We start from the raw sequence: 12,594 nt of genomic DNA on the forward strand, positions 1-12,594 counted from the left end.
GTTTGTTTGTACAATTGTTTACTTTTATGTAACTTTGTATGTTTTGCACCATTTGTTATGTAATAAATGATCTTTGTGTTTATGCTTCTCGTTTCTGCTAAAAAGGACATGACTAAATTTGCTTCAACTAACGGTCACCATACTAGTTCTTGTCTCGCCTTTTCTCACGAGAGTTATGAGACACATTTATTAATAATTTAACAGTGGTTACAGTTGTAGAAAATTATAAAACTAGATAAAATTAAATTATTGAGCATTCAAACAGTAATAAATTTACAAAACATAAATGTGAGAAAATAACAAAAAAACACAATATCCGCAGGGTGGCGACATCCATCACCACACCATCCACCGTTGTCATGCTAATACTGTACTGTATATATGAATGAAAGTGCAACTGTGCAGTACCAGTGCACCTGCCATTGGTGTTATACATTAAAAATAAAAGGACTGAGAATATGAAAATCACTGCTTACAGGTGTTTGAAATGACAGCTACTAATTTTGCTGCTACAGTATAGTATATCTTTGAACTGTGCAGTGGTATAGTACAACATATGCAAGATGTCCTGGATTTCTGCTCCAGCCATAACAATTTGCACTATTAGTTTTTCAGCACAGTTGACTAGTGTCTTGTAAACAAGTGCTTTTATACGGCCCCATAAAAAGATGTTGACATTGTCAGATCAAAAAATATGGAGGGTATGCCTGTCTCCTTTGTCATCTCTCTCTGAATGTGTAGTCAGGTGGTTTCAAACAATGGGACTAAAGTGTGTTAGTGCCCCTCATGTTGAAACTACATTAAGTTGGATGTTTACTGGAACATCTTCCATAAGTTTGAGCAATGCTTCCTGCAGAAACAAGTACAATATGCCATTGAGACAAGACAAGCATGTATGGTTCCACTGGCTACTGCCTTACGATTCCTGCCCACACGTTGATGGTGAACCTGCATTGAAATGGTCTAAAATGAATGAATACCATGGGGTTTTTCATAACCTCAAATGTGGCCATTCTGTGAACTGAATAGGCCTTCTTTGGTAAATGACAATTTGTCTGAAAACAGCACCAGCTTGCAAAATCCAGATTCTTCAATGCACTATTGAAGGAACCACCAAACAAGTGACATGTGAGCCTAGTCTGCTGAATCAAATGCTTGTAATTGCTGATACATATGCAGCTGGTGGTGATGCAGGATCCAACAGACACTCATATGGTATGTCACAAGAGTGTTTCCTAGTGTCCGCATCCTTGTTAATGGATTTGCTGCAGTATATCCAACAACTACCTAAAATACCACACGCAAGTTGTTAGGATTTTGTTTTTTACTGTCTGCAATGTGGTCACATAGGAGCTTTTCTCAAAGCCATTCAGACAGACCCATAATGATAAGAGGTGGGGTCCAACCAACCACCCTTTCAAGGGTGGTTGGTTGGACCTCAACCCTCATTTCTCATATGGTTTTCAAGCTTACTGCTCTGGGGACCTGGATTTGATTCCAGGTCCCCAGAGCAGGAAGCTGATGCCTTAACCATCTTGGCATTTGACAGGCCACAAGAAATGATAGACTGCATAAGACAGGAATACCTATTTTTGTGTTTTTGATGCTAATCTCTAAGATTGGATGAAAGTTTGATAGTGATAGACTAATCAGATTATCAGAAAAGAGCTAATAAAAAAACATAGAATGTGACTTTAATTTTGTTTTCATTAATCTGAAATATTCTGAGTATTTAACAAATTAGTAACTATAACCACCAAATACATAAAAATAACTAACTTTAATAATTGAGTCTGTAAAAATAAGCTTTTTTTTATAGAAGTTACTAGAAATATCTATTAAAACAAGTAACTCCATTCAGAGCTTTGCATAAATTTAACTTAATTTTACTTAAGACTGTTTGTGTTACACTTTGTTTAAATTAATTAACAATTTCAATAAAAGGCAGGACTTCAGGAAAAGTTTTAAAATTCTGTGAAAAAAAAGGAAATAAATGTAAGTTTTATCTCATATCTAATGGTGACAGATACTTAAGTTTAAAACATTATGTTGAAAAATAAAAAAAATTCATTTGTCAACATAATTCTTAAACCTGAATATTTCATTAACTATTAGATATCAGATCTATATTAATATAATATACTCATTTTATAATCTTTTCCTGAAATCTTAACATTATATATAATTTACATTAAAATATTAAAAAAGGCATATTCAGCATACCGTTTTTATCTTCTATCTCAGGGCTTCTTAAACTATGGGTTGCTTAGCGAAACTTTTTGTGCAATTTTTAATTTTACATTTTTGTATGTTTTTAAACAAATTCTAAAACTATATTTTTTTCATATGTATATATATTGTTACCTAATCAATAAATCATCACAAAATATTTATATATCTTTATTTTATATTTTTCTGGTAGCTAAAAAAATCACAATCATAAATAATAAAAGTTGAATAAAAAAAGTTTAAGAAGCCCTGTTCTATCTCATTGGAATGATCACATTTTTGTAACTATACACACCAATGTGTTAATTATAGCAATCACAACTTTTTTAAAAGTGATATTCTAAAAGCATTTTAATCTTTTTTCTTTGGAGCTGATAATGTAATCAACTGGATTCTTCTTCCAGGTTTTTGACTCCTTATTTTAGGAGATGTATGGGCTGGAGCTGGATTAAACTTTGGTGTATCAAATGGTGTGCTGTTTGATGATTTAGGGCTTGTTTCTTTACTTTCTAATTTTGGCGATTTGAGCAATGTATTACTCGATTCTGCATCCTTATTTTCTGTCTGCAATGCTGGTGGTATTGTAACCATTTTGATCTCTAACTGCCTACTAGTTGGCTGTTTATGCACATTTTCTTCAAGCTTTTCAACTAAAACAAGTGCCTTTGCAGAGATTTTCATATCATCACCTTCAGAATCAATAACTATTGGTTCATCACATGTGCATGTAGATTTAACAGGTGAAGTGTTTGATGGTTCCATTACTAATTTCCACTGTTCTTGTTCTTCTTTAGTATTTTTCCAATAATCTTCTAGACATTTTCCCTTTTTGGATGTTGTGTAAGGAGTTGAACAATTTAACTGGGAATTAATTTTTATATCTTTACACTTTTCTTCAATATTTATTATTTCTTCTAACTGTTCAGCCAAATCTGTTTTTGCTTCTGATGACAAGTTTTCCCTGAAAACAATTTTCTTATAAATTACAAAATAAAAATACAGAAAAAGAGAGGTGGCTATAAAATATAAAAAATTATTATTTTTATTATTTTGAAGAGCAGGTGAAAGTTTTGTTTGTCTTGTGGTTGTAAAATCTGTAATTTTTGTTTTCTAATTTATTAAATTATATACATTTGAAAAATATAACTATAATTTCAAGGAATCAATGAGTTTGACGGTTGATATTAATAATTCATTTTAGTGGAGGAGTTGAACAAACCCCAGGTTCCATGTCTAGAACTCCTCCTTCCTTGATTGGAATCAGGAAATTATGACATTTGTCAAGTAACCCTGTAACAAAATGGTCAAGGTTGGATGAATTTTTGATCTGACAAGAGAGAATCTTCAGATAGCTTCCCAAAAGAATAAATTTGAAAGACAAATTTCAACAAATTACAAACTGTCAAGCAGAAATCAGATAATGTGATAGTTGAACATACATAATTTGAGGACAAAGTAACATATGATAATGGATTTACTTTGACCCATCAACACTATCTTTTAGTTAATATTAATTTAGGATTAAGTCACTGATAATAAAACTGCAATTAAATAATTATAGTTTTGTTCAATAAATGTTATGTGAAGATCATTAAAAAAAATGGCAAGGTGATTCTTGAAAGAATGAGAGAATTTACCTGCTCACTTGTTTAAATCTTGTGCTTGTTTAATAAATTTATATTACAATATTTGGTGATGACTTTGATATTTCTAATATGTACACAAATTATTAAAATTTCTATCAGTTCTCTGAAAAAATTTATAACCTCTTAGTTTAAATTATGGTTTTGTCCAATGTACAACTATAAAATTGTTAACATATAATTTTTCCCCATTGTAAAGAGTAAAGATGCTTAATATCAATAAATTTTAATTTATTATTCTTATTTTAGTTACTTTCATCTTCCTCTTGACAATTTACTTTTTATGTATACATAAAAACCGGTAAAAGAGAAAAAAGAGAAAAAATTGGAATTGTGTTAAATTTAACCCTTTGAGTATTTTGCAACTCTCCATGTTTTGAATCTTCCTGAAAAAAAAAAAAAGTATTCCTTGATTATGTGTGTAGGTATGTTGGCATCTATTTCATTTAATATCTCAGGATGGGATAAAGATTAAGAAATTAAATTTGGCATGTAAATTTGTATATAATGGGCAATGATGACACTAAATTTTGGTGATTAAATGTCAAAGTGGTGGTGAGATAAAGGGAGGTCGTGTGTCATATCTTAAGAGGGGTTGAACTTGACAAAGATTTTACTTTTTATAGCATTTAACTTTTTTTTTATAAAACTCATCATTACTTTAAAACTAAACTTTTTGCCATTTTATTCTAATTAATAATATAAAAAGTTCTTTATAACAAAATCTCACACAGATGGTACTACATGCAATTATATTTTTTGTAATTAATAATGTGAGAATCCGGAGATGTACAAGAGCTTTTCCCTGAATTTGGAAGATTTCTCCAAATGTTATTTAATAAGTAATAAAGCTAAAATAATATTTTTGTGTTAAAAATGATAATAATGTATCTTTTTTGTGAGAAAATGATGAAAAAAAAGGAAATAAAACTTCCTTTTTGACTATCAAATTCCCAGGGCTAGATCTTATCACACCGTTGATAAGACACCTGCCAGTACAATTCATTGGGCACATCCCTTCATATGGAAAAATCCTGACACCCAATTGGAAGGGATCTGAGGATATAAGTCGCTAGCACCCCAGTTTCAAGGCTTGCTCTCCAAAAATTCAAGCTGTCTCCCGAAACCTTCCTTGTCTACAACACCAACATCCATCACCAATCACCAAAGGCCTCAGTCTAATGGAAAGACGTATTATGTTTAACACAATGTAAATGCTCTCTCTCGCATCAATTAGAGATGTTGATAGTTAATTATTGAGATATAATCCAGTTTGTTTGTATTTATCTTTTTTCTTAATTTTTATCATTAAAATTTTTGTTATTTGTTTAACTGATTTTGATGTTTGATTATGATATATGCCGTATGCTTTATCAGGAGTCTATTAGTCCTCCCCTTCAGACGAAATTACAGTAGAGCATCGTTTATCCGAATCAATTGGAGACTGGGGTTGTTCAGATAACCGATTATGTACGAAAAAATATATTAACCTATCCCATGTTGAAATTTTTCTCTGTTGCACGTCACTTCGTGTTGAATTTCCGTTGATTTTAAGCCAAACGAAAATTTTTATAATAATAATCGAGGCTATTGTAGCGTTAAAAATTATTTCTTTATTTTGTACAAACAAAATAAATATATTGAAAAATATAAAAACAAAAAAATTATACTTTAGAAGTTAATCTAGTATCAAAAACGTTTGATTCGGCATGACACAGTCCGACTGGAAAGCTTTCGGTTAACCGACATTTCGGATAAACAATGCTCTACTGTATTTAGAAATCAACTCGCGGACCAAATGTGAAATTTTGGCTGATGTCAAGAATCCTAGAGAACAGGAAGCTCTCCTGATCTTCCTAAGACAAGAAAGAGCACAATCCCACCCACTGACTGTGTAGGTGGGCTTCGTGAGTCTGACTCCACATAAACGTGAATCGAGAAACAGACTCGTCACTGCGGATTCCCACAATAATATAAGTTATTTTTATAAATAAAATCTCAGTAACAAATGAAAAAGTTACTCAACTCATTGTTGGATTTTTTTGTATATGGAATTCCAAGTTCATCCTTGGCAAAAGTAATAAAGGAACAATAACCATCAGTTGAGGAAATTATTAAACATCTTCCATCATGAGACCTGTTAACAAAATTTCGAAAATTATTAAAATAAACAATAATAATATATAAACTCAGGTATTTTATGATTTAAATTATATTACCAAGCAAGATCTGTCAGATGAGTGTAATGAATTTTAGTTACATGAGCTAAAGGTAAAGTATGCTGAGTATCGTACAACAAGACAGAATCTTTTGTGGCAACTGCAAATACCAAGCGATAAGGCAAACTGAAAAAAACAAAATTCAAAACAGTATGAATAAATACATGTGAAACTATCATTAATATTTGCAATAAATCATGAAATATCCTCAACTAATTAATAAAATACATTACACAATACAATATTATACATATACACAATAATGATAAACAGAATCCTGTACAGAGATAAAATTACAAAAAAATAAAAAGGAGCTGTAACTTTTTATAATAATAGTGTGCATTTGTATAGTTTGTAAGTGTATGCCTGTACAGTGGTCGACAAAACAAGCAAAAATCCCACCTAAACAACTAATTAAATAAAAATTATTGGTTCAATTATGTCCATATGCTTTCAAAAAGTAAATTAATAAGTTTATACAATAATGAAAATATAGTGTTGGAATAGTTCTTCCAAAAAGTAAAAAAACCAAATAATTTATGTTCACAAAACTATAATTACAACTAAAAAATAACTGCAAATAATAGATTATAAAATCTTGTAGACTCTCCACTTTTTTGAATAACTTCAAAAATGCAGTCTAGCATACTCATAATAAAAGTTTTGAGTATGGAAGTTAGTATAGCATGCCATTCTTTCTCAACTACAACTTCTAACTGTATTGTTTGTCATCAGCGTGTACAGTAAGGTTGCACCGATAAGCAAAATGGCCAATTACCAATTAATTGGTCACGCATTATTGGCTGATACTGATTAATGGGCCAATTAGTGTTAATAATTTATTGTGTTAATAATTAATTAATTTTATTATTATTATTACGTTGGGTTAAGTGAGATATACTTGGTTAACACCGGTGGCTGTGTACTATGCCGGACCAAAGTCAAGGCATAGCAACCAAAACAGAAATTAAAGAAGTGTATCAGTGTGTGTGTCTGTATTCAGGAATTTTCTCACAATATGACATGTATTCAATATAGTGGCCTTCTGTAGTGTGATGTATGTGTTTCTATTCAATTGTAATGTGCCCAGGCTTTTGTGTAGTGTGTGTGGTATGACACCTGTAGAGGAGAGAACAACAGGTACAATAAGCACCCCATCCATCCTCCACAGATGCCTTATTTCCTGGGCGAGTTCTGTGTACTTGCTAATTTTTTCAGTGAATGCATTTTGTATATTGTGAGTGTTTGGAATGGATATGTCTATAATGTATGTGATTTTATTATGTTTGTCGATGAGTATGATGTCTGGTCTGTTGTGGTAAATTGTTTTATCTGTGATTATGGCTCTGTCGTAGTACATTTTGTGCGTGTTGTTTTCCAATACTGTCTGTGGAATGTATTTGTAGTATGGTTTGTGGATGTCTACTAATTTGTGTTTCTTTGCAAGCTCTTGGTGTATTATATTTGCTACTTGATTATGTCTGTGTAAATAATCTGTCTGTGCCAAGAGCTTGCAACCAGAAGTGATGTGTTGTATAGTTTCTGGCATGATGTGACATTTTCTGCACATGTCATTCGTGAGTGTTGCATCTTTGAGTATGTGTTTTCTGTAGTTTTTAGTATTTATGACCTGATCCTGTATGGCAATCATGAATCCTTCTGTCTCCCCAAAGAGGCATCCCCGAGCTAACCAGCTGTTTGACGCAGTTTTGTCAACAAAATCCTGGGCCAGATCATAAGGATGCCTGCCATGGAGTGCCTTTTGAGCCCACGATTGCTTAATGGTGTCTATGCCTTTTATATGTTGTGTTGTGTCCATATGATGTGAGTGTAAGTTTAATGGTGTGTTATTTGAGTCTGCTAGAAGTTACTGCTTTATGTAATTGTGATGTTTCTTGTTTTTTGTAGAAAAACTCTCGCAGTGACTGTATTTGTTTGTAGTGAAGGTTAACTATGTCAATCAGGCCACGTCCGCCATCTTTACGTGGAAGGGTTAATCTTTCTGTGGCGGATTTAGGATGATGTTGTTTATGCTTAGTAAGTGTTGTTCTTGTTTTCCTTTGGAGTTGCTCAAGATCTGTGTGAGTCCAATGTATAACTCCAAAAGAATATGTGAGTACTGGGATGACATATGTGTTTATTGCTTTAACTGTGTGTTTTGCATTTAACTGTGTTCTGAGAATAGCATTTAACCTACTTTGGTATTCTTTAATTAATCTTTGCTTTATTTGTGTATGTTCTGTTAGTTTGGCCTGTTGGAATCCTAAATACTTGTAGAACTCGCCCTCTTCCATGGATTCAATAATGTCTCCATTTCCAAGTGCAAAATCTTCTTTCTTCAGGATTCCTTTTTCTATGTGAACTGTTTTGCATTTATCTAGGCCAAATTCCATTTGTATGTCCTTGGTGTATGAATGTGTGATTTGTAGGAGTTGATGAAGTTGTTTTTGTGTGGATGCATAAAGTTTTATGTCATCCATGTACATAAGATGTGACAGTGTAAACTGTGTTGTTTTTTTGTGTCTGATATTGTAACCATATTGCGTGTTGTTTAACATGTTGGATAATGGGTTCAGGGCTAAGCAGAACCAGAGAGGACTCAAGGAATCTCCTTGAAAAATTCCTCGCCTAATAAAAATTTGGTTTGTTTGTATGGAAGTGTTACTAACCCTGAGATGTAGTGTTGTTCTCCAGTGCTGCATAGTGTTTTGAAAGAATGCAATGAGTGATGGATGTATTTTGTACATGTGTAAGATATGTAGCAGCCAACTGTGTGGAACACTGTCGAATGCTTTTCTGTAGTCTATATATGCCATGTGTATGTTTCTGTGTTGTTTGTGTGCTTGCCGTAGAATGACTGAATCTATGAGTAACTGTTCTTTGCATCCCCTGTGGTTTCTACGACAACCTTTTTGTTGTTCTGTTAGAATGTCGTGTTCTTCAACATGTTTGTATATTTTGTTTGCAATACAGGATGTCAATAATTTGTAGAGTGTTGGAAGACATGTAATTGGTCTGTATTGTGTGGGGTCTGTGGTATTGTTGTTTTTAGGTTTCATGTAGGTGATGCCCTGAGTAAGAAAATTTGGCATGTCTTGTGGATTGATGATGATGTGTGTTAGATGTTTAGCTAGTTCCTGGTGCAGTGATGTAAACTTTTTGTACCAGAAATTGTGAATGTTGTCTACACCAGGTGTCTTCCAGTTGTGTGTTCTGTTAACAGTGTATTGGAAATCATGTATGTTTATTTCAACACAGGGCATAGTTGGTATGTTGTGCAAGTTTCTGTTCTCCTCCTCGCTCCAGCCTGCATCAGCATTGTGCGTGACAGCACTGGACCAAAGAGAAGACCAATATGTTGTGAGTTCTTCTTCTGTTGGTGTGCCACTGTGCTGTGTATCAGTGTTTGCTTTGTTATTAATTTGTCTGTAAAAGAGTTTTTCATTGTTTGTAAATAATTTATTTTGTTGTTTTCGTAGTGTACATGTTTTGTATCGTTTGAGTCTACGTGCTTTGGCAGCAAGTTTTTGTTTTAGTGTATCAATGTATTCTGTAATGCGTGTGTTGTGATGTTCATGTTTTGTGTGTGTTTTTATTTTCTTGAAAATGTTTTTGAGCTGTTTCCTTAATTTGGGTGTTATGTTGTTTTTAGTGTATTGTGTCAGCCTGCCTAATTGCTGTCTAATGTCATTTATTTGTGTTTCTATTCTTCTCTGCCAGGCAGGCTTGTGATAGAATTGTGTTTTCTGTGTATTTGTCTGTGATTGTACTTTCAGTCCATGGTGTGTCACTACTGTGACTGCCCCAGCATAAACTAATGTATGAATGTCTGCGAGTGTAGAAATTAAATGAATGTAGTGTGGTAGTAAGTGAGTGTTTACATAATTTAGTGTTTTTCCTACTTCCTTTGACGTGTTGATTTTTGGTATTCGTGGTCTTTGTGTGGGATCTGTGCCTGTATATTTAGTGAGTGTTTCCTGAAATATAAGTGAGAGCATATTAACTAAATCCATGTCTATGTTATCAGTGATGGATGAGGAAGTGTCTGTAGTATCATTAGTGGTAATTGTTGTATGTGTGTTATTATCAATGCTTGTTGCTGGATTATCCTGACAGGTTACATGATCTTCATTAATGTTAGATGTTTCTGTCTGTTGATGTATTTGATCAGCAACCTGTTGTTTGATAAGTTCAAGTGTTGTTTGCGGAATAACGTTGTTGTGTATAATTGTTCTTTTTTGATCAACAACCCTTTGTTCGGTGACAGTGAGATGAGGATACTGTTGTGTGAATCTATGGTGTAGTTGTTGTCTGTATGCTGTCATGTTTGTTTCGAGTTTTGTGATGGTGTAATAAGTACGGATGATAAACTCGTTCATTTCTACTGTCCATTTCATCCGTTAGCGTGGTTTTCCAGCCTTTGTGGTCTGTGGATGCATTGCCACAGAAACACCAAGGCTGGGTTGGTTCCTCACATCTGTTGAGGGCATTGCAGTAGCCATGCTTGGGCCGGTGCTGCTTTCGCCACCGGTAACCAAGGGAGACTGTGACCTATTTTCAAACGTGAGCCTCTGCCTAACCCACGAACGCGGACCTTGTTAACCCGGGCGACGTCCGAGCCGGTATCACACTTTGATCTAGTTATTACCATGATGAATATCTCCACAGAATGTGGGTGTGGTCACTCTTAGCTTCATTTCTCCCCATAGACCTTACTGGCATGGGTGTCCCTACCAGGAGCTTATGCTCCAGCCTGCATTGCCCTATGGATCAGTAAAATTACTGGGCTCTCCCACCACGACCAGGTGGTGACCACGGGAGAGTTATTATTATTATTATTATTATTATATATTCTTAATAAAAATATAAAATTTCATACAACAAAAATAATTTTATAACATTTTGTTATAAAAATAATTTTCAATATGAAGCTATTTGTTTTTCTTTTTCAGATTTATGTATTAAATTAAAATGATAAATTATTATTTTGGATAACTTTTTAATTTTAATTAATAGCCAAATCAAAACCCCTCATGGCTTCCAGTATTGCTTAGAAATTTGTTAGGAAATATAAAAACGAGAAGTTTTCCAATTCCAATTTGTGACAGGCTTCGATACTGAGAGGTGGAAAAAATGCCAAAACTTTTACCACTAAAAACATGATAAATCATCTGAAAAAATATCATGAAAACTTTTTAAAATAAACTTAAAAGATAAAAAGTGAAAGTTCCAATACCAAGGAAGCTGGATGGTTCATCAGTAACAACGGAAACTCATGTCCAAAGACAAGCTACTTTAATTCAATTAATAGAAAATAAAAAATTGTGGGATATAAATGATCAACAATCCAAAGAAGTTCATTATTTGACTGAATAAATGATAAGTGTAGATATACAGCCATACTCTGTTGTGTCTGATTTAGGATTTCAAAGATTACTAAAAAAAAAAAAGGCATTACTAATTACAATATTCCCAACAAAAAATATTTTTCTGAAAATATCTTCCCTGATATATTTCAAAAAGTTTAGTCAAAGATTCAGAAAGCTATTGATGATGCAAAATATATTTCTTTAACCACTGATATTTGGACAGCAACTACAAACAATTCTCCTTTTTTAAGTGTAACAGCCCACAGGTTGAAGGATGATTTTCAGCACAAAAGAGCTGTTTTGTGAATTGTTCCCTCTGAAGGTTCCCACACAACTACACAAATCAGTGAACAGATAAACATTGTTCTTGAACAGTATAAGTTGACAAAAGTCATAAGATATTCTTAGTATTGAGATTCTGGAGCAAATATGATAGCTGGAATCAGAAATTGCAACTTAGCGGCATTATCATGCTTTACACATACACTACAGGTGACAGTAAAGGAATGCAATGTTCTCAAGATGTGAAAACTATAATCACAATTAATAGAAACAAATTAATTCAAGATGTTCCTACTTGCTGAAATTCTACATACTACATATTGCAAAAAAAAAAAAAAAAAAAAAAAAAAACAAACAAACAAACTTGGAATAGCAAAAAGCCCGTGTCATGTATGATATAGATAATAAAATTCCCACATTGAGCACATATCAGTGGTCTCTCATTGAAAAAATTGTTCTACTTTTAACCCGGCGTGAATGAGGTGAGAAATTGTTACACCAGCTATGAGGCAGGTAGGAGATACACAATTATAGTATCAAAATTTTGGGTATTAAGTATTTTTTTACTTGGGATAATAATAATAGTATTCTTTCAACAAGATGAGTAAATAAAATATTATGTTTAAGATTGAAAAGCATTTTTTTTTTTAATGAAATAACAAAGTGTCTATATTTTCTTTGAAAAAGTACAAGTTTTGGTAGTTTAACATTTTTTCATATAAAATTCTAACAAAATTACAACTTCTTTGTTTAATCAACATAAGTATAGTATATTCTAATTATAAAAATAGAAAAAAAAATTAAAAGGTCTTATGAGATCAATTAGCACAGCACCAACATTACACATACAAA

The 12,594-nt window shown here is 32.8% G+C and overlaps 1 protein-coding gene across 3 annotated transcripts in view; it reads right to left on the reverse strand.

Moving 5' to 3' along the window:
- Positions 1–2,111: 2,111 nt before the first annotated feature.
- Caf1-105 (chromatin assembly factor 1, p105 subunit) overlaps positions 2,112–12,594 on the reverse strand; it is a 33,072-nt gene continuing 22,589 nt past the window's right edge. For 2 of the 3 annotated variants that reach the window (XM_067272159.1, XM_067272158.1), the window contains 3 exons: positions 6,092–6,217; positions 5,899–6,009; positions 2,463–3,190 (listed from right to left, as the gene is read on the reverse strand). In XM_067272159.1, the coding sequence (XP_067128260.1) occupies positions 2,581–3,190; positions 5,899–6,009; positions 6,092–6,217 (847 nt within the window). In that variant the 3' untranslated portion in view covers positions 2,463–2,580. Of the gene's footprint in view, positions 2,256–2,462; positions 3,191–5,898; positions 6,010–6,091; positions 6,218–12,594 lie in introns of those variants that run through there. The other variant, XR_010880985.1, reaches the window with a different exon arrangement.

The sequence above is a fragment of the Centruroides vittatus genome, unplaced genomic scaffold, assembly GCF_030686945.1.
Source record: "Centruroides vittatus isolate TY-2023 unplaced genomic scaffold, ASM3068694v2 contig_425, whole genome shotgun sequence".
Taxonomy (NCBI): Eukaryota; Metazoa; Arthropoda; class Arachnida; order Scorpiones; family Buthidae; genus Centruroides; species Centruroides vittatus.